Source organism: Chaetura pelagica, unplaced genomic scaffold (genome assembly GCF_000747805.2).
Source record: "Chaetura pelagica isolate M959 unplaced genomic scaffold, ChaPel_1.0 scaffold1135, whole genome shotgun sequence".
NCBI lineage: Eukaryota > Metazoa > Chordata > Aves > Apodiformes > Apodidae > Chaetura > Chaetura pelagica.
In genome coordinates, this window is record NW_009953228.1 from 30327 (window position 1) to 54611 (window position 24285).

At 39.3% G+C, this 24285-nt stretch overlaps 2 protein-coding genes across 2 annotated transcripts in view; both read right to left on the reverse strand.

The window, feature by feature from the left end:
• Nucleotides 1–540: 540 nt before the first annotated feature.
• On the reverse strand, nt 541–3996 carry LOC104388929 (protein strawberry notch homolog 1-like). Its single transcript, XM_009997860.1, has 3 exons — nt 3851–3996; nt 2897–3090; nt 541–1969 (listed from the first exon to the last, which is right to left on the reverse strand). The coding sequence occupies exons 1-3, from the start codon at nt 3994–3996 to the stop codon at nt 1827–1829; spliced, it is 483 nt and encodes a 160-aa protein (XP_009996162.1). The 3' UTR covers nt 541–1826.
• SBNO1 (strawberry notch homolog 1 (Drosophila)) overlaps nt 541–24285 on the reverse strand; it is a 23866-nt gene continuing 121 nt past the window's right edge. Inside the window, 31 exon segments of the mRNA XM_009997859.1 lie at nt 541–1969; nt 2897–3090; nt 3851–3927; nt 4603–4670; nt 4672–4740; nt 5190–5282; nt 5489–5583; nt 5663–5809; nt 6058–6132; nt 6652–6751; nt 7226–7297; nt 7398–7510; nt 7935–8070; nt 8950–9081; nt 9963–10132; nt 10222–10392; nt 10691–10888; nt 11446–11597; nt 12207–12304; nt 12509–12691; nt 13227–13380; nt 14619–14724; nt 14804–14939; nt 15493–15654; nt 16593–16683; nt 16826–16959; nt 17963–18123; nt 19186–19282; nt 20453–20553; nt 22618–22927; nt 23760–23896. Coding sequence (XP_009996161.1) covers nt 4638–4670; nt 4672–4740; nt 5190–5282; nt 5489–5583; nt 5663–5809; nt 6058–6132; nt 6652–6751; nt 7226–7297; nt 7398–7510; nt 7935–8070; nt 8950–9081; nt 9963–10132; nt 10222–10392; nt 10691–10888; nt 11446–11597; nt 12207–12304; nt 12509–12691; nt 13227–13380; nt 14619–14724; nt 14804–14939; nt 15493–15654; nt 16593–16683; nt 16826–16959; nt 17963–18123; nt 19186–19282; nt 20453–20553; nt 22618–22927; nt 23760–23896 — 3626 coding nt within the window. The 3' untranslated portion in view covers nt 541–1969; nt 2897–3090; nt 3851–3927; nt 4603–4637.

The following is a 24285-nucleotide window of genomic DNA, read 5'->3' on the forward strand; positions in this document are numbered from 1 at the left end:
AGATACAGCAGGCACCCCAGGAGCAGGGGCACCTTTTATTCTGGATCTGTATTTGCAGTTGGTCACAGGCCTATGGAGGGCGTTCAGCCCCTCAGCCATCTCAGATTTTCCTCCCTGCCCCACAGGGGCTCTGTCCCCACACCAGAGGGGCAGCACTGGCAGCCTTAGCACAACCTCAAGGGAAATAATTCCCATCAGGGAACTCGCTTCAGCCTGACCTGGTGGAGCTTCTGGCCCTGTTACTTATGGAAACACCCTCCATCACACTTGAACGTGGCTCTGAGTGCTCTCAGCAGTGAGCCAGGCTACAGGGGAGGGCTGCTCTGAGCCTGCCAGCTCAACCTGACTGCAAATATGCACCGAGGTTTCAACCCAGCTGACAAGTTCTTGCCTCATTACTGAGTTCAGCTGAGATATCTGGGCTGCAAGACAGAAGCCTGGTTAAAGCAGACTGAACATGCCGAGTCCTGTCCAATTCCAATTGTACAGACTTGTTAGTTTTTTTGGAATACAGTGATTGCCTAAACAAGACTCCACTTCTTGTTAGTACAATAACTTTTATTTGACATCTACAAGATCATTATCTTGTAGTTTTTTTGGACAGGTTTATACAATCTCAATTTTTCAATAGTGCAACCTGTGCAAGCAAGAAATGACAAACATTGTCCTTCACTTTCTTATAAACATCTACTATTATAGGCAAAACAAAACTTACCCATATTATAGATAAGTGACTATTCACATTTGTACATTACAATTTCTTTTAAACAGCTCCAGATAAACTCTACAATGTCTTACAACATATTAAACAGTATTCAAGTTACTGGGTAACAGAAACAGCACATACAGCGGAACCCTCAAGTGTTTCCCATTCTCTAATTTACAGCTCAAGTAAGGTTTCATCTTACAAGTGACAAATTAAATTACATTAATGAAGTAAAAAATAGAAGATTGTATGCGAGATGGAAGTGAATTTGCACTTAAGTTTCCGTAACCACCTGGGATTAAGGAAATGCTTCAATTTAAGGAAAACAGGCATCCAGCCATCTTTGCAGTACACATTAGGAATACCATTAATACATTAAAAAGGAACTAATTTTAATTTAAGATGTTTATCACAAAAAAAGAACATGTTGTAGACTCAAATATATAACCCCCAGGAGAGAACCAGAAAAAAATGCAACACCTGGGTATAAACACTATAAAAATGCAATAACCAATGCTGTACAACTAAGATTGTGTTTCTCTCCAAATTCCTGTCTGGTGTGTTTATCCTGTCCATGCCCGTTTCCAGAGACATGCACTGTCAAACAGAAACTGGGAAGGAACCTGAATGCATGATGTGCAACCTCTAGGGTTCATGCTTTTATAAACTCATAAATCGAAGAGGAAAAAAAAAAACCCCAATATATATTTTCTATATATATACTCAATACATGCATTCAAGGAGATCTCCCACAGCAATGGCATTGATGCACTGCGTTAAACCCTGAGCACTGTATGACAAGATAAAAATAAAGCCTGCTTGGGGATTTTCAAGCATTTTCAAACAAATTGTGGTTTGTAGCTTAAAAGGCCAAAAGTAAAAGCAAACAGGAAGCACTACAGAGAGCATAAGGAAAGACAGATGCACCACCATAAACAACTGCTGGCTTTCAGTTCTACCAACCTTTTTAGATCTCTTTATTCCCAAAGTATTTGAGAGCACACAACTGAACTGAAAAAGTTATATTTCTTTGGAATCTGTCCCTGATTTTGATGCAAGTGATATGCTTTTACAGCCTTTTTTCCTCAAACACCCAAGTCAACACCTGTGGTTTGTCTTGTTAGGCGTTGTTGAAGTTGGTGATGCTCTGGGGGTGATGCTGCTGCCAGATCTGCTGCTGCTGCACTGCAAGCTGCTGAGACTGGTCAGATGTTGACAGGAGGTTCACAAGGGGTGAGACACAATTTGCAGGAATGATCAAACCTGAAAAGAGCAACAAATAGATTCTTTCATAAGCAAACCAACAATTTGTTCAGCAAAACCTCAAGCTGATGATTCCCACCATTTAATTGATGCAACCCCTCAGTGACTGTTTCCAGTGTCAAGTCTAACCAAGCACAGCTACAAGTTCTGCTGCTCAAGAAGAGGTTTATCCTCAGAGGTCACTAGATCCTTTAAGTCATGAAGCTGTAGAGGGAAGCTGCCATTTTGCTCCTCAAGACATTATTTTATTCCTGTTTCCCACTGCCCCATAAAACCAGCAGTCAGCTATTTTTGCTGCTCTAGTCTCACAGAAGTTACATCACTGTGAAACTTTAATATGAAAAACCTGGTTTTGTCTTCAAAACCCATTACTGGAGTAGGAGCTGCCATGACACCCCACATCCACAAAGTCAACATTTAAAAAAAAAAAAAAGGAGATTTCAGCCTCTGAGGCACATGGTATGAGGGCTCCACTAAGAAGTCTAGCAACAGACAATGATGCAATCCCCTTGAAGTCATTCTGAACTATCAAGACATGGGATTTTTAGCAGCTCAAACCCTATGAAAACAGCCATTCCAAGGTCTTACTGTTCTTTGCCAGCAGTGGGGAAAAAAGTGGAGCCCTTATGGCTTCAAAAGGTAGCTTAGCTTTTTAGTTCCTAGTAAATGAAAAGAACTGAGAGTGTTAAGTGTTCCAAAGCCTGGCTGGAAAAGAATAAATTCCTCCTCTTTTAACCCGACTCAAACCAGCATTTACACAATAAATCCAGATTTCATCAGTTGTACTTCTGCCCCTCCAACACTCACACTGCTGAGCCCTTTCTATTGGAAGCATCTTTATGAAGATGACTATGTGACTCTCAACAGGGAGCGACCTGAGTTCCTTCTACACCCAGATGGAAAGCAAGGACCAGAGAAGCCACTTACCTACAATCCTCTGCCCATCCTCTGTTCTTAGCCGAACTATCTGCATTTTCACATTGGTTCCACTCACAGAGGCCAGAACACCTTCCACTTTTGTCCAGACACTCAACACTGAACCACACAAGACATAGTACGTTCGACAGCGGAGTCCAACTTCACACACCAATCCCAGACCTGCCTTCTTACAATTGCCTCTCCTGCAGCAGAGAGGAAAATAGTTTTTAGAAAGAGTTCTGCAAACCAAAGACTCCATTCAATGAGACCTGTAGTTATTTAGCATGTGGCAAGAGTTGAGGGAGGGCTGCAAGCACACAGGAAGGGAAGGGGACTTCACCCACAGCATGGGTCTAAAGGGAAAGCTTTGAGAAGTGCTGGCTTATTTAGGATCACATCTTCAAAGTGTGCAGAGGGAGCCTGCAGCCAAATGCTACTCATTTAGATCACCTGAGAACCTGGATCTGCTACATATGGAACTGGTATCTGATCAGTGTACTTCTGAAGCTCCAATACTAACCTGAACCTCCAACCAGTTATGCTGTTCCTCAGGAATGAACATACCAGCTGCTGAGTTCAGACACGCAAGAGGTAGCGCAGGAACAGCTGTTTCTGACATGTCTCATCTCTACATGAAGTATAAATATTCCCCCTCCCCAAACAACCTTTGAACCATCCTACTACAACAATAGATCAGATCAAAACACTTCAAGCACAAGCTACTCCTGGGTCATTGTACTTCTATGGCAGTGCAATTTCTACATTAGCATTCATCAAATGTAGTAGGACTTTAAGGGCAAGTGTGAAGCTTCATGTTTCCACTCAAAGGTTGGGTCCTTTGGACATGGGGCAATTTTCCTCAAGCAAGACACACAAGATTGCACAGAGTAAAAGAACAGAAATTCTAAATCAGTTTAGGTGAAGAGTTTAAGTAAAAGCATTTATGTGCATAGAAATACTGACCAGTAAGCATGGGTGCAGGTATCTGCAGAGGAATTGTACTGCTCTAACCAGTGTGGCAGAGCATCTTCAGAAGGTACCTGGAAAGTGGGAATAATCATGAAGTAAAATACATTAAGACTTGCAAAGAACAAAAGCAACTTGGTCATTATTATGGGAAGAGAGGGAGCACCAACATTCTGATGGCAGAGAGGTACATAATCCTACAGTTTCAGGCCATTCAATGGAAATGCCATCTCTAAGAATGAGCAAAACCCTTGTGCAGAGCAGAATCTCAGAGCTTTTCCAATAATCAACCTGATCTTAAGAGTTTCCTCAAGTTTTTACAAATTCAACACCATCAAATTGTTGAATAAAGTATTAGTATTATCTTACAAGCCTCTAAACAAAATAATCCATTACAGTATTTAACACATCATCAGCAAAGAGCTGAGACTTCAGAATAATTGCTTAGAACACCCTGTATGTAACTGTTCACTCAAGTGCAGGTCTGTACACTTTGCACAGAAGCAAAACTTTCCCTTGCTAGGCCCTAAGACTCATATTACCACAACACAAATTATTTATATTCAGAAAGCTTGGGGTATAGCAGTGCAGAAACCATGCAGACGGGCTTAAGATGATCCAAATACAAGCTCTATTCTGGAAAAATAAGCCTAGTTTTTGACTTGCTAAAATCATACACAAATACCAGTAAAAAAGTCCTTATATTTCTTTTCATCTAAGTTTAAAACTAGCATCATTTTAATAGTTACCTTCTTATATTTCTTTTTCAGGTCTGCGCATGTTTCTAGTTTGAGTTGTTTCCCAGTATTTGGTCTGTACACTAAAAAAAGCTTCTTCTTAGGATTCACTTCTTTTACTAGAATAGCAGTTTTCTTGTTATTTCTTATCTGAAAAAAAAAACAAACAGAAAACCCAAAACCTTTGTAAGTTTAAACATGGTGACAGTATCTACCTTGAGTCCTTCCATACTCTGTTCTTTATAGAGTGAGTGTGTCTGTGTGTGCAGTAAGACCACCAAAAACAATCAGGACACGTTTAGAAGACAGAACCACTGATCTACATTAACTTCCCAACTTTTCCTTACAGTGAAAGCATCTGGTTTCTTGATGTAAGTTTAAATAAGAGCTATTAATTTGTGTTCACATTCCTAGCAGAAAATACCCTGAACAGCTAAAAGGGAGTGCTTCATACTTAGTGTGAATGAAACTTGACTTCAATTTTAATGTAAGATTGAAAGCATTTTGCAAAAACTGGACAGTAATTAATGTGAACAGTAAGTTTTTCAGTATATTTGGCCAGCTTCTCTGAATATAATTCAAGAGACAAAGAATCTTACCTGTAGTGATAAATAAAATCCATCATCTGGACCTGTTTGTTCTGCCCAGAGCTTAGTTGCTTCATCCCAAGACATTCCTCTCTCTACACTGATCTAGAAGAGAACCATGCAGGGGGTCTGATTTAGAACAGACTTCAAAACCAGTTAAAGACACAGGAACTCAAGAATCATAGAACCAAACAGTGCCCAGTGAAAGGCCTGGAACCTCCCTCACTCAGCACACACTTAGTTCATTGTCATGTTATAAAAACTTAGCAATAAGTTTTGTTAGTTCATGCAAAGATACAGAATTAACTTACTGTGTATAGTTCTACGTGTCCGGAGGTAGAATATCCAGGAGTTAAAAACTTCTTAACGTCTGCCTTCCTTACTTTCTCATCTCCAGAGCCCAAATCTTAAAAGCAAAGGACAGAGTTATTCTGCTTCTCTGCTCTCACTGGAGTACAAGAGCACTGAGAAGTTGCTTTACTCACCCAGGATGCCCATATCGTATCTTCCGTTCTTCTTTGCATTTTGAATAACTGCATTTAACGTGTCAGAAAAGTACTGGAATAAAGCATTCTGCTGATGTACTTCCATACCAAGAATTCTGTTCAGAAATTTCCCTATATTGTTATAATCTGAAAAAAAAGAATGAGAAATACATGTATTAGGTCCACAAAGATGAAGCTCCACGACAACCACCTCCTGGGCAGAATTCAAAGCGTCTCAATTAAATCCATTCTTTCAGAAACAAGGAAAACATTTTTAAGTTCCCCCCAAAAAATGACTTTTCAAGTACTTACAACTTCAGTTCTGTTTCTGGGAATCCACTATCATGATATATGATACTCCTAGCAATATTATAAAGATACAAACACAGAAATACCTTTGTCAAGTGTTAGTATTCCAGATCTGTCTTCTACATTGATCAAGCCTACGCCAATCAATCCCTGACGAACATCTAAGAAAAAGAAAGAAGTTAGATGACAGCTGCCTAGCCCTCTATAAATAAACCAAGGAAGTAACAGCTTGTTTAGCATTCTTGTTTCGGATCCAATTCCAAAACTTCTGACACCCCTCAAATACATTATTTGCAATTCAGCTCAATATCTCAGAAGCAAGAAAGAACTTTGCCTTCTGTCCTTCCAGGAAGCACAGGCAGAGAAAACTATTAATGGCACCACCCATGAGCCCACAGGAGAGCAAGATATTGGAACAGGTAACAGGAAAATGAAGAGCTGTCTGTAACACTTGGACCAGACACAGAACATGCCTGGTATCAGAGTTCACACATTTTGTTTCTTACATGAACTTCAACATTCAAGCAACATGCAAAGGCCTGACATGCACAGAGAGCCCATCTGGGCCAGCTGCTTGGTTTTAGCAGTAACAATGTCTTCTAGCTCTGAAGTTATCTGCATTTTCTGCATGCTGGAGAACAATCAAGAGGCAGTGATTGCCCCCAGTGAATTATACTTACCTTTGAAGAAGTCTCCAGGAAAATCAGGAGGAGGAGAGACCATTGGGGAGTCCAAGTTCACAATGGATTTCATAACAATCTCTAAAGCATTTCTGCCATACTGTGTAAGGAAAAGAAAGCTGCTCTAACAATGTGATCCAGCCTTTGTGCTTCAGCCCCAAGCACACAGGGTAACAAGCATCTGTAACTCACACTAAGAAAAGTGTCTCTACAATAGTAAGAAGAACTAGTTATGATCTCTTCAGTTATAAACCACACTACATGAAGAGCCCAGTCTTAGTTTCTAGTTAGAATTGCCAAAGTAATCTTTCAGCTGTGACTGAAAGGACACATACCATTTACTTCAGCCTTGGATCATTAGCAGAAAAGTAATTTACACACATTTGTGTTCCATGTGGCTTTTCAAACATAACTAAAATGATCACTGGCTACCTCAGGAAAGAGACCTCCTATCAGAAAGTAATACAGCTAAAAGCAAAACACTTCACAGAAGGTGGAAGAAAGCCTTCCTCAACAGGTCATTTGTGCAATAAGCACCAGAGCATGAGCTTTCAGACAGAAATAAAACCATCACCTTGTTGTCAAAATTGAATCTGCTGAGGTCTCGAGTTTCTGTAGCTCGTCTGTCCCCATGAGTGAGGGCTCCCTGTTAAGACACACCTTTGTAATTCAATCCAGCTCTAAGAAAAACAAATCTAAGTTCTATTTTCTGAAATGAAAGATAAGACTTCTTGAAACATTCTTACCAAGCTCTCCAGTCTTTTTGCAACTATAGATGCAAATCTTTGCTCTCCTGCCAACTCAGAAATTAGGAACACATACTCTGGAGCAGTCACTTGGTTGGATCTATGAGTTCTTCCTGGATAATTAAGTAGAAGCACACATGTTAAATACATTCCACTTCACTGAAGATTTCTAATAAACCAGGAATTGTAAGAGTAAAGAAAAAAGCTAGAACTTAATCCTGCTGAAAGTCAGTTTCTACTCTGATACAGCCAAGAGAAGGCAGTACACAAACACTCTAGAGTTTTGACAATTTTCATACAGACACATGATACATAAAACCCCCCTAAGCTGCAGTGTGAGTTTGTTTGCTGGGGTTCTTTCAAAACTTTCAAGCTTTGAAAGTCATGTCTACAGATAAAGCTGATTCTGTTCATAGGGATAAAGGAGATTGGAAGGGTTCTTAAGCAGTCACTTAAGTCAATCTGATTTTCCAAGAACTGGCAGTAAATCCAGTCAGTATTACTGAGTCTGCTAGGAAAAGGACACAAGTTATTTACCAAACTGCTGTATTGCCCTGTCAGCACTCCATGGCAGCTCCAGAGTCATGTGAACTCTCCGCCTCTGGTTCTTGGCTCTCCGATCTGCTTGCAATGAAATGCCAGAGCTGGCAGCCTCTGAGATGATGGCAATGTTCTTTGAATGAGAAAGGACTTGTTAGTCAGCAAGAAATCCAAGATCAAGCTTCCATTTTCAGCTTCTAAATACATTTATTTTACAATCATTACTAATGTGGATCTGGAATAGTTTCACTGTTACTTGGTTGTCTTATTGCAGGAAGCGGGGGGAGAGGAGGAGGTTTCTCTATCAGAGGCAGAAATGCTAACATTTTTTTCAATGAAAGGAGTGGTCTTCACTTTGCTTTTCAGCAACACTTTCCTGTGCAAATGCAGGAAGGCTGTACATTGTGGTTTGGCTGTGCCAAAGGTCAAGTTTCTCTGATGTTGTCCTGCACTTCAGAAAGAATGGGAAGGACACGTGGAGACTTGCTCCAAAACGAAGCAATGCACAAGACAGAAAGTTACTGCTACTGTTGGGTAAGGAAGAGGATGTGGCCATTCCAGTGTCTGAATAAATTGGCCTGGGAAGAATGTAAATGTTGGGACTGCACCCAAGTCACTTGCAGAAACATGAGTATTTACCCTCAGGTGTAACAACAGGCCACAGAAGCTTCACACAACAACTACATTCACTCGATTTGCCCTCTTGTGGCAGCACATCCCAAGTGAAGCCAGAAAGCTGGTTTGCCAGACCAGCTCAGAGTTGCTGCTGTCAGTCACACCTCTGGCCTCTGTGGCCACCCAGGCTAAAGCAACTGCAGCCTCACATTAGACAGGACTGAACATACTGGTTTGAAAAACAAAACAAAGAGCAGCGAACTGGAAGTGATTTCTAACTAGTACCTATAGTACTTTAAAAGTCACTGTGGGATAATGGTAGAGCCACAAATTGAATACGTTATTCAGTCCATGGCATCAGGCAAGTTTTTCTAAATTGTCTCTCTTTAAGGACTACCTTATCTCCATCCATGAACCTCTGCTTTTCTGTGATGTTCAGAATTTCAACAGGCACATCAAGTTCAGATCTTGACTCATAAGAGATGCTGCCATCATCATTGCTTACGACTCTCCCCTTGCGGCCTGTCATCTTTAAAAAGAAAAGGAAACATGAGCTCATTAGAGAAATATCCAAATTATTAATTGACCAAAAACTTCAAACATTATGCTGTTTATTCATATGCAGACCTTAAAATAGATGCCATAATTTACTCCCAAGTGCAAAACCAAATCAGGGAATCAGGGTTATTTTTTGGTTGATGCTATTACCTGCTATATGGAACACTTATTTAGAGGTAACTCAGGGAATCAAAAGCAAAACAAGGCCCATGTATGTAGAAATGACACTGTATTATACTACTGTCCAGAAGGGATTTACCAAGACTATTAAAAAAATAAACTGGCAGCCAAGATTCTCACTGATTTTAACAGGGTCTATTAAATCACAAGGATGTTTCTACTTCATAGACACAACCAGCTCACTAAAGACATTTTTCTGAAGTTACTGAGATTTGGAAAGAGAGAATAATTCATAAGGCTTTTCACTGATGCAGTTTTATTATGCAGGTTCTTGACCCTCACTGGAAGATGAACTGAAGCTGTTTTGGGTACACCAGCTTCAAACTGACTACAACTAGTTAGAGAAATATACCACTATAGAGAAACTAGCATGAGTTACCCAAGAAGTTATCACTCTCAGAATTAACCTGTTTACCCATTTAGAGCTCTCCTCTGTATTCTAACACAATCTTCAAGTTCCTTTTTAATTCAGAGGCACTCAGTGAAAGTAACCCATACCCTTATCCCTGGGAGATTACTGTCTAAAACTGTTAAACAAGTTCTCTATTTAATAGATACTTAAGTCACATGGAACCTTGAAGAATGACAACACCGATTCACTGCAATCAGATAATGTATGGCTGCAGAAGTAAAAAAAACATTAATTTCCTCTTCATGTGAGCAGCAACCTACCTCTGCAACATTTTCAGGACCACCCAGTTCATCAATAAGCTCATCCAGTGTATTAGGTGGAAGATCTTCAGCCAGCTTTTCCAGTTTATCAAGCAGTTCTTTTTTCATTTGTTGGGCCCTTTCAACAGCATCCTGACTTGTTACAAAGCTGCTGTTTGTGTTACTGTTGGCTGAAATTTAAGGGAGACTCTTCAGATTTTAGAATTTCACTGCTTAATGGCTAAGAAAGCCAATCAAAAGCAAAGAAACAACTTCCTACCTGACGTGTTGGTACTAGAGGTGGTGGTACCAACAGTGGAAGCAAAACAGCTGGGTCGCTTTGATCCGAGACCAGAAGCTAGTAAGGCACTTTGGATAGAATCTGGGTCTATACTTTTCTTCTTTTTCTTGTCTTTATTTTTTTTATGCTCTTTTCTGATGAGCCAGGGATCTACAAGTAAATAAAGGTGGGGTTTTTTTACATGTTTTGATTATTTACCAAAAAGCCATTCTTTCTGCTGAAAAACTACAATCTCATCACAAAAGGCGACTTACAAAGGTCTGAACTCTGGTGTGTAAAATCTATTTACAGGAGATGTAAACCAAGATTCTAGAACTAATTCCAATCTCAGTGAAATTAAACTACAAGCTTATCAAACACTCCTATTTTGGCACCTTGAAATGGTTCAGAAACAATGCTTACTACCTGCAAGTACAACTACTTGCTTGTGAAACACAAGCTCTCTTACCATCCTCATCATCTTCACTGGATTCATCTCTGAAGGGGTTGAAGTCATCATCATCTCCAGAACTCAAGAATCTGGAGCTCTCATTGTCACTTTCTTCATTGTCTGAAGCATCAGACTCACTTTCACTCTCATCAGAGCTGCTACCTGCAAGGCCACCGGTTTTGCGAGCTTTTTTGGCTTCTCTGCTTATTTCTTCACCTAATTCCATCACCCCAGAAGAAAAAAGCAAGTTAGTTTAGACATTGTAATCTACTGTTGAGGTCTGTTTTACCATCACAGCATAAATACTAGAAAAATATTCAACTTCTAAAAATAGATCTGCTTAAATTATTTTAAGTTTTAAGCAAGACCTCTCAAGCTTTTTTTATGATCAACTTTTTGGTAGGAATACAATCAGTCTGGGAAGGTGGGTTAGTATGAATCTCCTCTTTACTGAGCCTCAACAAAAAGAAAGCTTGTGTGTCTGCATCAGGACATGCCACATGCAGGGCATTTTGGGATACTGTCCCATGGTCTATCAACCCAATTTTGAGCAAAGTAGTACACTGAATTCACAGGTTCTATTGCTTCAGCAGCAGTTTTAGAATCTAATAATGGAAATGTCTAACAGAAGCCTTAGAGACTTGTAACACATTCTCTTTCATGAATGACTGTACTGAGACTTACATTCCCAAAATTTATTCCCAAGTTCACCTTTAGACAGCTCTAAAATTGCCATTTTCACTACAGCATGAGGGTAAGAACTTCAGCATTACCTTTCCTTTTCTTTATTTTGTTCTCCTTGCAAGGGCTGTCTCTGGGTGAATTGTTATTACTTTGAGCAGTCAAGTCAATTCCCAACAAGCTAAACAGCTTCTTCCTGTCAGGAGCTGGAAAGTGCTTTTCAATAAGAGACTGGAATACTCCTCTGTTTAAGAAAAGAAAAAAAGGTTCTTCAGTCACATCTGCATTTACTTGCAAGTAGGAACCTGTAACATTTCAACAGCTTGATTGACTTCTGTGAAGAATTATTCCTTGTGTATAATTTTCACCCATATTATTTGTCATCTTCTTGTAAGTTTACTTTACAACACTGCTACTTATAACTTGTTTAATTTGGTTTTGGTATCAAGTGGTACAGCTACTGCCATTTGCTTATTGCTCAGAGTTTAAATGACAGATTGATTTAAATTAAGATCTTCAGCAAGGCAGTCTCAGGACTGGATCTGATTCAGCTGCTGAGAGAGAGAAGTCATGATTGCAACTTGCTTTGGTTGCAAGTGTGCTCCTGGCAAGTCTTCCCCTCCTCCCTGTTTAAGGACAGTCCCAGCCTTTCACACCTGAACACATTTCCCAGGGTGCCAGCAGCACCAAGGCTTCACTTGGGCAGCACTGACAGATTAAGAACATCAGTACTAAGAGACTGAACTTCCTCTGCACCCTTGCATATTTTACTCATGAAAGGACAAATTACTACACACACTAAACTGGACTGGTTAGTTTTGTAAAGGACAGTTTTAACAGACTTCAATCTTACTTTGCTGTAGAGACAAAGTCATTCAGTTCACCACCACCTTCCTCCAAAGCTTCTAATGTTCTTGCTTCTCCTGTTGACTGCAGGCCAATAACAACACACTGAAGGACAAATGAATACAAGGCATTGTTACCAAGATGACTGACTTCTAAGTTCATTTTTGCCCGAATTTCTGCTCACTAAATAGCTTCAATACCAGAAAGCACAAAAGCATACTATGTCTGAAAATGTTACATACAAAAAAAACACCTCTAAAAGCTTTACATTTAACAAAGATACTTAAAAATAGGTCTTGATCAACTTACTTTCCCATTCTTGATTTCTTCCCGAGCCAGCTGCACCACCCTCTTCACTTTAGATGCTATGCAAAGGTACTTGAAAAACCTCTGGTGAGCTGACCAAAACTGGCCCCACATGGACTTCTTCATTCGTTGTTCTGCATCAATCAGGTCAGCTGCTTGTTGAAACCTCTCTCTGGCACTGACCCACTGCAGAAGACAGTGTTAATTGCTGTACATGTCACATATCAAGGCTACACAGCTACACTGGTTAATATCCAAATAAAACCAGACAAGTTTAAAGTTACACTACCTTAGGAATGCAAGTAAAGGAAACTCATATATCAAACAAAACTCACAACAAAGAATGTAACTATGGTTTGGTAAATCCAGAAGATAATTGCACTCAATGAAAAGCAGATACTTTTACAGTACTACCAATGCAAACATAATTAGAAAATACTGTGTATCTGGTTTCTCCATTAATACAGGCAGGTAAAGAAGCAAAGAGCACTGCCCATAATTAAACACAAAGCAAGATCCCTAGAAGAGAAAAACCTCACTTAATTTTTGCCAAGTTTTAAATAAAGAAATCTTGACATTAAGACTAGGCAAGATGATGCTACTCCTGGCTCTCAACAGCCAACAGTACTCCATGCTGCTTCAGGAGCACTCAAGTTTAAATCAAGTTAGTTCAGCCTCTCAAAACACAGTACAGAAAGCAAATTTAAGAAGGTGTTCTTACCAGTTTCACAGATTTATTGTACATTTTAACATATTCTTGTGAAAGCAGAACTTCATCAATTTTGAAAGTTACACCTGAAAAACTCAACTGTCTTGCTATGTACATTCCTCTCAGCTTCATATCCATAGCAACTATTTCCATGGCACCAACACCTCTAAAATAAAGGGAACAAATTAAGTCTGTATTAGAATTTTCAAGAGCAAGGATTTGTTAAAAACATACTTAAGTGCTTTAGAAAATATGTTGACAAATGTGAAGGACTGTTTGGTTAAACACAGTCAGGGGAGAAGGGGTCTCTTGAAATTTAAGCATCATCTAAAACTACATCAATGGCCTGTGAGTACTGATTGTATCCCAAGAGGTATAAACACTCAAATAGTTAATTTTGCCCAAATTACCAAGCATACATCAGGAGACAGCACCTTGCAAACTGTAGTTTGATAACTGTTGGTCCAAATATACCAAAAAATCTTGCACTGCAATTTATAAGCTCCACTGCAGATTTAAAGTAATGAACACAAACTGTATTAAGCTCTTCAGATTTATGCTGCTATGAAAGTAATTAAACTAGCAGGCAACTTAAGTTCTCTTCAGCATCAAGGCACCTTCAGCAATACCTTGAGAGCACAAAGTCACCTGCAAAGCCAACCTACTCACAAGCTTGGGCCTGTAATTTCATTACTGAGTATGCATCAAAAGAGCAATAATGAAGCAGAGACAACACCTGCACAGCCTAGAAAACTCTTGCATCATGTAGATGATATGCAAGAAGTTGCATATTAAGCCTTACTGTAGCATTCTGAAGTGTTAAAAATTCTTTTAAAGTAGGCAAAACACAATATATTAAGTTGCTCACCTACCAAAGAATGTAGCAGGTGCATTTTCTATTACCTCTCGTATTTAATTTTTATAGTAAGTTCTGAAATACAAAGTACCTTGCAACAGCATACAGAATTTTTCTGAACTGGGTTCTTATGCCAGAAAGCACCAAGACAAGACTCCTTCCTGTTAAACTGCCTAAGCTGATGCATAAACATCAGAGGGCTTCTGCATATAGTGAGACAGCAGCAATCCTGAGCACCCTCAGGACACCCAGTGTGTTTTACCAATGAGCAGCAAAATATTTTCTTTTGAAAACATCCACATTTTAAAGAGGGCTGTTTTCCCAGCAAGCTGCTAAAGCTCTCCAAGTTTTCTGTGAGCAAGGGAAACTTCCCATTTTTTACCATAGAAGACAGGTTCTGTTTCTGCTAAATATGGAAGCCAGAGTCAGAAAGTTCTTAGTGTCGGGACAAGTTTGCAAAGCAAGATGAGTGAGTGAAGAGAAAGGAACTGGAAAGCAGAGTCAACCACAACCACAGGTGTTCTGACTGTAGCTCTTTCAAGTATTACCTTCTTTCAACAGCCTGAATGAAATCACTGAATTCCCTAAATGGAGTTCCTTCCCCCCAGATTCCCAGGCGGTTCATATAGGCCATGTTTCTTGGCTCAGATGCACCTAGGAAAAAAAAACACACTCTGTACCAGTGCCAGTAAAAGCCCAGAGAGACAATTCCTACAATCCAAGCAGTACATACCTGTGGCACTAGCATAAACAACCCTGGCTTTTGGAAGTTTATTTTGAAGTTCCAGTACAGCCAGACCTGTTTTGGTTGGTTTTGATGAACCAACAGGACACAGATTCTTAGCTTTATGACACTCATCAAATACAATCTGAAATCATAATTAAGGAAAAAAACCAAAACAAAACACACACAACTTTGTCTCTCTTATTTTTAGAATGAGGAGTTAAAACAGAAGAAAAATCTGCTAATTACAAGAAGTGACAGCAGGAAATGGTAAACTTAAAAAGACATTAGCCATTTTTCACTAAAAACTTTGGGAAAAATATTGAACTGAAATATTTAAGAGCACAATTACTAACATGAGATCTTTAAAATGCTGTTGATACTAAAAAAAATTGTAAGAATTCACTGAAGAAAGTTCCAGGGTAAACTTCAGGTCCTGAGACATATTTTATCAGTTTCTGCAGAAAACACAGAAGCTTCATTCTTGTACCTGAGCTGTGCAGCAACAATGACACCAACAGATTTGGCACAGTTTGTAAAACTTCAAGTCTGCTGTCAGAGATGCACACAACTGTCACTGGAATGGATTAAGAACAATACCTAAAAATATCAGTAAATAAAAATACAAGATTGTTTTTAAAGATGCAAGCTTAAACAGCCATTTGGTTACACTCAACTGATCTCCAGATAAAGGATACAACTCCATCAAAGTCTTCACCACACCAGTGAAGGAGCTGCTTTAATCTGGTTTTGTATTTACCACCAGACTGGCTTTCACCAATAAGAGAAGAATAAGTAGCAAAGATAACACCTTTCTTCACACTTCCATTATGTTTGGAAGAAATTTTCCCATACTTGAACTGCAATAAAAAAGAGAAGAAATTAGAGAAATTATTCAAGAGACCCCTCCTCAAACCCACCGACCATATGATCAAGGGATGATGCTGGTCTTAGCCTCAAGGTTTGAATGAGCTGTATCCCTGCACTGTGACTAGGGCACAGCTGGCACATGGCACTGTGGTTAAGGGGTAATCCAGGGCCTTAAATATACTAAAGGGCCTAAATACTTAAAGAAGACTAGATCGGAGACCTCAAAAGAGTAACAGCCACACTCTGACCACATTGTTTCCTTAACTGAATTGTAATTAATATTTGGGTTTCAAGACATTCCTTAAAGCTGATGGATCAAGTGCATTTACAGTTGCCACCAAAAATGACAATTTCTAAAGCTTTACTGTATTTTAAGAAATTAAGGATTATCAAAGCAAAAAATACCAGCCTAAAATTTGAAGTTCAGTAAACTCATCCAGCAATCACACTTCACAATTTATGTGAGTGGCTAATCCTGATCAGAGGCAGAGGCTACAAAAATAACACATGGTACTGCTGCTTTCCTAAATTACTGAGGAAGTTTATTATTCAAGTATTACATAAAAGTGTATTACAGATTAAATGTGTGGTGGGAGATAGAAAAGAAAAAATTAAAATGCAACAAAGTCTAGAAGATTTAAAGAATATTTTGACTCCTAGGAAATACTCTACTAGTAGTTTCAGTAGCAGCTTGAGGAGTAGTTTAAAAGAAAAATCACATGCCAAGACTTAATCCTACAGGGGGCCCATTTGTATGAATAACTTAAAGCACTGTGTGGTTCTTAAGATTAAGGCCTGTCAAACAAGCCCTAGACAGCAAATTTATTGAAATTAGTACATTCTTACTCTTAAAACAGTCAACATGCACAACTTGTCACACACCTGTACCTGTACTGCCTCTACTGTACATTGTAAAAAGTTTCCACACCTTGTTTAACGAATGAACCAATATGTTTTTTGCTCCAATATCTCTCAGATCTCTTTCAGCATCATATTTCAGATCGTTTGACACGCTGAACCTGGAGAAAACAAGGATATATTCTGTAAGTTGCAGCAGAAGTCCAAAGAGCAGTTGCTAGAACATCTGTCAGAAGACAGATTACACTGAATTTCAGTACCACAGTTACTAGTGTCTGCTCTAACAAATCCTGACATACTTACCAGACTGCTCTTTTTCTGCCTAACAAGTAATTTTCATAGATTATTCCAGCTATGGTCCTTCCTTTTCCTACACCAGCACCATCACCTATCAAGAATCCAGCTCGGTCTCCATTGGGCAGGAATGTTTCATGTTGCTGTAGGAGAAAGTACAAAAAACTTGTGTCCATTCTCCAGAAGACATCACTGTGGATTGTCAGAAATGTGCACACATAAGAAACATCCTAATGGATGAGGCCAGAGGACCATCCAGCCAAGCAGCCTCCTAAGAGTGGGAAGAGGGTATTTTATTTAAGGAGAGCATGAGTCTTAACTACTTTGTGATCTATTCTCCCCTTCTTCCTTCAGCACCTAAAATTACAGTTAAATTGCTGTACATATCTAATTCTTTAAGTCCCAAACTGGCTGCTTTTGCACCCACTGATGCACACTTGCACAGCCTTTTCAGGTCACAAGACTCAGACATCCACTGCCTGTGTAAAGGAGCATTCTATCCATTTCAAACCCATCTCCTATCAGTTTCAACGAGTTCTGCTTTGTTCTTGTTTTGGGGGAACAGTCTTCTTGATAATATAAACCTTGGTTCAATTCCCCTTCATTTTTCTCCTCTCCAGTCTGAGGCATCCCAGTCTTGTTACTCTCTTGTCATGAGGAAACTTATTTTCTCCTGTGACCATTTTAATAGTCCTCTAACTTCACTACCTCCCTGACACATAGAGAGCCGCACGTGCAACATCTGATGTGGGCCCACTGAAGTTTAACAAAGAAGCAAAATAACACTCAATTTATTCTCTGCACCCTTCCTCATGATGCCAAACAGTGTTGGCCTTCCTAGCCTGCTGCTAATGCAGCTACTCAGTTATTTCAGTCAATTAAAAATAATTACTAAGATGTCCTTCCTGAGCTTTAAGACAGTTCAAGATCAGCATCATGGCAGCAGTGTAGACAAAGCATTCCTAGACATATTACCTCACATTTATCTGAGCTGCAACTCACCTGCCACCTTCTAATGCAACTCAAACCTTTAAGGTTTTACTATTTTATCACTTTGTAAAACTGACAGAGCTGCATTTGTCAGATAGCAATTTTCCTTCTTAAATTCTGTGGTGGCTTTTAAGCTGTGCCAATGTCTAGCATTACCTGGGCTGCATAAGTGATTGCTTCAAGCTGCAAAGCTGACAACCAGCCACTATCAATTGTTTCTTCTGATATTGATGTCTGGTACCACACATCAGGGGGAGTTACACTGGATAATGAGCTGGTTTCCACTACTGGGTCAGGATGGCGTAGACCAATTTTCACTGGTTAAAAAAGGAAGGGGAGGAAGGGAGAAGATGAAAACACAATACTCAGTTCTGTTGCTGCAGCACAGGTTCTTACATTTATCAAAACAATTTACAATTGCCTATTGCAAAGGCTGAACTCGACTTATTTCATTGCAACAGTACCTCAAGTGTTAAACTGCACTGTAAAGGAATGCATTAACCTGATTTTATATCAATACAATCCTAACTTATTTTTCTCTTCTCACCACCATCCCTTAATTATGAAATTAGGTAAAACTCAGTTAATAGAAAGTTAAAATACTTGTGTACTTGGTATGTTTGAAACAAAACTGGTCTGAACCTTGCCTTCCCAAAAGGCCAGGGGCAGGCCCAAGATGCCAGAATTACAAAAACAACATTCTTCTCACTATTTATATAGTGCTGGTTTTAAGCAGTATGAGAAGAAAAGATTTAGAACAGACATGGTTTAATTGCTGACAGATCTCATGAGTGACAATACAATTTAACCATTTAGCTACAAATCCCATGCCACGTTTTCTGCTTTGCTTTTAGAGCAGATCAGCAATGTAGCTAGAAAACTAGGTAACAGCTTTTTCTCACTGGTTATGATAAAGAGAAAGGAGAAAAAAAGAGGAGATGGTAATTAATAACTGTAAAAGAGTCACTTGGAAAAAAAAAAAATCACACAAGAAACCAGCTGTAAGCCAGTTAAGAACAATGCAGGAAGAACATGCATAGGGTAATTTCAGACTCAAAATGGATACTTAAGTGTAACAGTGACCAGCTACTCTCCTTAAAAATTTCCTCTGCTGAGGCACAAAGCATCTTAATACAGGTGAAAAAAGCCTCATCTTGGCTCATCAAATTCCTGAAAAAAGTACTGCCTGAAGATACACTGAAAAACTCCTTTTCTATTAAAAAACTACCTGCATATCTTCCAAATAGGAAAACCCACCACAAATCCAGGTTCTTTTTACTTGATTCAGATGGTAACCTGTCCTTTGGTGTTCATAACTATAGAAAACATCAGCTCTCAAAAAATTTCAGCCTTTTAATGTAAAAAACCTTAGGGCTTACGTTTTATTGGCATGTACTCAGCATAAGTTTCTGCATGACCCATTTCCTCTTCATCTTCCTCCTCAGGTTCCTCCTCCTCTTTTACTGCTGGCACTTTCTGGAATAAAGAAATACCTGCATTAGTTAAACAGCACATTGTTAATACTCTATGTCCTGGAAATTGATCTGAGAAGTGAAATGAGCACAAACTTGCAATTAATGTTTTAACACTTGCACTAAATGAACCAGGGAGAAGCTGGGAAAACTACACATGGAAATACACATTTCTTACAATCTCAACAACCCTTCAAACACGAAGTCAGGGAACTTCCTCTCCTTTTCAAGAGGATTCAAGTCATCCAAACTCACAGAAGCAGAGCTAGAAAAGGAGCACTTCTTACTTCACACTAAATGCAAACTATGACTTAAAGAAAACTGCCTTGAAAACACAAGAGGTAATCAACAGCGAAAACCTAACTCTCAAGTTAGACTTCATGAAGTCTCAGCAGCTTCAGCTTCATTACATATTTTCACAAGTTCAGGGAAGTTCAGTTACTATTGTAACTGTTCTATCCCAGTTCTATCCAGCATTCTCTGAAACCTGACAGTCATTTTCACTGATCTGGATCAATGTAAATATATGAACACTTTTGAAGTACCCGCTAGGTGACAAATCCAAAATCTTCCACAATTACTAATTCAATGTTTAATATTAAAGTAACCTGAAAAGCCTTTTGCATGCCAGTCACCAAGGAACACTGCTTAGCACAGACTTCAGCCTGATTCTAGCTACCAGCGAAGATGCTGAAACTCAAGTGTTTACAGCATGATGTGTATTTTTATCAGATTGAGAATACTGAATGACACTCAATTTACATTTTAAATTAAACCACCCAGGACTTCACAGCCATGCTAGAGAAAGTCTGCTGGTTTCCTCACTGCTAGTTATATGAATGAGGTTATTTTAAGAGAAAATGCCATAAAGCACAGAACAAGTGACACATCACTCAGTTTTAATTGGAGCACACCCTTCTTTGTTCACACAATGAGGTTAAGGACAATAATTTCTTGGAACTGTCATTTACTACACAGGTAGTCTGCTCTACACAGCTCTTAGTTTTAGTCATCTAATCAAGTATTCATCTGTCAGAGAAACTAACCTTTTGAGCAGATGCACCTGATAACTCTACCCCACAAAAGCCATATGTATGTGACTACTGAAACCAGCCACAGGTGGCTGTGGCCAATAAAACACTCATTTAGCAAATTAACCATTTGTACTACTTACCATAGTAGGTGAAAAACTTCTCATTTTAATATCATTTATCCATATTCTTGCTACCTCTTTTGTAGAAGCCTCCTTCTTCAGTGCACCATTGCTCAGATCAGCTACAAAAGAAAAGCTGTGCTTGATAGGAAGTCCCTCCAAACACCAACTCAAATTAACAGCCTTCTAATAATGAGCTGGAAGGGAAGCTTAAACTGTAAAGTAGCACTCTGGTGTTTCAAGAACACAATCAAGGTTCTTGTCCAAATTAAAAAGTAGATAAGCAAGGAGTTAAATCCTGCTACTACTTTGACTGAAGAAGCTTCCCATGTAACACCACCACATCTGTACTAGTTTGAGCATTAAAAAAAAAAAGTACTTTGGACCATCACCAAGTGCATAAGTAGTATTTAGAAATACTCCATCTTGTGAGCCTTTGAAGTGTAACAACAAACCAGAAAGCCCAGTGTTGCAGCAGAGATGAACTTACCTGGTCTGGTGGCATTTACCACCTTAGGAGAAACTACAAGCATTTCTGTAAAAGAAAAATTCAACACTTTGGACTTAATTGTTTAAAATTTATAACAGGACCCTTCAAGATGAAGATTTATTAACTCCTGTCCTGAGCCACATTTGGAAGCATCTGGCTCACTACAGAACTAAAACAATCTACGCAAGGTTGCATGTATAACATTAAAAGCAACTGTCAAGCTTCCATCATGTTGACAGTCAGTGCATGTAATTTAACATAATTAGCCTTAAAACCAACTAAGACAATTGCAAATAAAGTTATCCTCAAAGAGATTGCATAACTTTTTAATGTTTTCCAATCTAGAACTCCTGCTGCCTAAATTACCTGAAAAGTCAATGTTTCCTTCCAAGAGCTTCTCTGCCCTTGAGTTTTCTACAAATGTCTTTTTTTGTAAGCACAAAGAAAGATCCCAAAACACAAACACAAAATAACCCTAGAAAAGCAGTTCCAGAAGCTGCATGTCTCCTTTCCACTTACTACAGAAGCTACAGATTCAAGCAGTTTCTGCAGTAGTGCCACTATCACCCTTTGATGTTACCAATTACTTGTGTGCTTCTGAGAGCTCTCATTCAGCATAAAGGGATAAAACCTCCAGTCAGTCCTATAAAATCTTTTCCCATTCCTCTTCCTCACTCCTTTATACCCCACACCAACTTCAGTTGGTGTCTCAACTACATCAGGTTGTTTTGGCCAACAACTCCATAAGAGAAAGCAATGGAACAAGGTGGCACATTGTTTTTGTTTCAGTCCTAACCAACAGTTTCCTTCATTGCACACCCCATCCAACCCCACCTGCAAAATCAGGACATCTTATTTCAGAGACAATTAAAATATAGTAACCAGAAAAAGCCTGCATGCTTTCACAAAAAGCAGCAATAGAGGTATTTTCAAACTCAAGTACTCTGATCTTAATTAACCTCATGCTAAAATCAGAGTAACTTGAAAACAGCAAACAATACAAATACACATGCAGCTTTTCCTTCGTATTAAGCTGACCGTATACGATGTCCACATATTAGAAAAAAATATATGTAAGATTATGAAAGGAATCTCCAAAAAGATTTAGAGTGGCATTTAAGAACAAATTTAAGAAGTAAAATGGAAGCAAACAGCAAGTTTTTGGACTTCAGTTGTTAGACACAGTTAACCTGATGCCTCCCATGAAACATACAGGGACAGATGTCCTCTTTCAGATGCTTTACAGAAACATCCTGTCAGAGGAGTATCAGCATGTACTGCAAACCTAATTTTGGAGATGCCAAAAAAACAATACTCATTTGTCACAGGTTCCACAGCAAGTGTACAGCAGAACAGAAACTGATGTAAACTCAAGAGATAGTTAAATCACCTTCAGTAATGTTCATGAATTAACTTTACCCAATTGCCAGCTGCAATGTGAAGTGTTATTTTCCTCATTCCTTGCAGTAAATCAAGAGCTTAAATGTTTTTTTTTTTAAAGCCTGTTATTTTGTATTGCTTTACCCTGAATTCTAACACTATTAAAGTTAGAATAGAATTTATCAGCTCTTCTGGACCATTTAATTTTGCTGTGATATTCTACTAATCAATAAAAACATAAGACATGCAAAGATCTTCGTATTCTATTCTTTCACCATTTGTCTAAAATACTCCATGAAAAAAGAAGAAAACTCACTTGCTGCTGTTGCTACTGGCTGGGCAATATTAGGTGGTGGCTTCAATTTCATGAGTTCATTAAGACTATTATTCTTGAGCAGATCTTTCAGCTGAATCTGGTCCTTGGGAGGTGCAGTGGTCAGGGCATTGCGTACGGCTGGTGCTGCAGCCGAGGGGCGAGTGGTTGTGCTGGTCTGAATGATCTTGGCTACGGTGATCGTCTGCCTCGTGGTTGTAACAGGTGTTGTTTTTGTCATCACTATTGTAGTCCCCAAAGTTGGAAGCTGATTGATTTGATTCAGCACAAAGGTTGTGGTGGATGGTGGTTGCTAGCAACAAAGGAACAGGGAGATAAAAAAGCAGGCTCTGTTAGCCTTCCCTCTTGGCCACACGAGTCTCCATTTTTCAAAAGATTCTTGTAATAAGAAATATCTTCACATAACATGCTAAGATGCTTCAGTTATCATCCTGTGGTGCTACAGTCTAAGCAAGAAATGTCTATCAAGATACTGCTGCATGTATTTTTTCATGGTATTTTTAGATTGTAAGGTAAGGGAAAGGAAATAAAAAATGAGGATGAAGGCTTCATCACCCAGGCACAAACCATTGCTGCTACAGGTACAGGAACCCTGAAACGTATTCAAGAAGGGGTAAAAAAATGCTGTGAAGCAGCAACTGGAAGAGTCTGTTCCTGAAGGACTGCACCCTGTGGAAAGGGCCCACATGGGAGCAGTTCAGGAAGAACTGCAGCCAACGGGAAGGAGCCAGATTGGAAAAGTCTGTGAAGGAGCTGCTGAAGATGGGGAAGAAAGTATGGAGGAAGGAGTGGCAAAGACAACATGTGATGATGCTGGAAGTGAAGCTGAGGCCAGGACGAAGGGAGGGGTGGGAGGAAGGTGTTAGATTTGCTCTTATATCTCATTTTCCTACTCCATTGTTAACAGGCAATAAATTAAATACTTCCCCAAGCTTATTTTGCTCATGACAGTTAACTGCTGTTCTCCCTGTCCTTATCTCCACCCACAACCCCTTCATCCTGGATTTTTTTCGCCTCAGCCAGTTGAAGAGAGGAAGGAACAGAGCAGCTCAGTGGGCACCTGGTATCCAGCCAAGATGAACCCACCACAAGTACATACAGAACTCTGAAGTACCAGTTCTTACCCGAACATTTAATAAGGCTGGAGTTGATACAGTCTCTGGTTCTTGTTTGACAGCAGCTGTGGCATCAGTCTCCAGGCCTAGTTCTAACGCACTAAGTGGCACTGACTGCAGAGGAAAGAAAACAAGCATCAGCACACGCTTGCATTAGCCAGGGGAAAAAAACCTTAAGACTAAATATCCACCCACAAAATGGAAGTTAAAGTGGAAGTCCATAGCTGTGCTCACAACAAAGGTTTCTCTGAAAATAAAGATCATCAAGTGGTTGATTTCACACTCACAGAAGCTAAACATGCACCACCTTGTTAGTGAACTGTGGTGAAAATGAAATTAGTTTTCTGATGTCACTGCTCAACATACCACTGTTCCCACTCCACCTCTGAAACCATTACATCATGTTCTCAACTCAATACTATGAAGCAGGAAATTAAAGGAAACTCCACATTTTTTAACCATTTGCTATGGACACCACACCCTCCTCCAAAATACACCAAGCACAAACTCTTATGTCCTCTAGCAAATGACCATG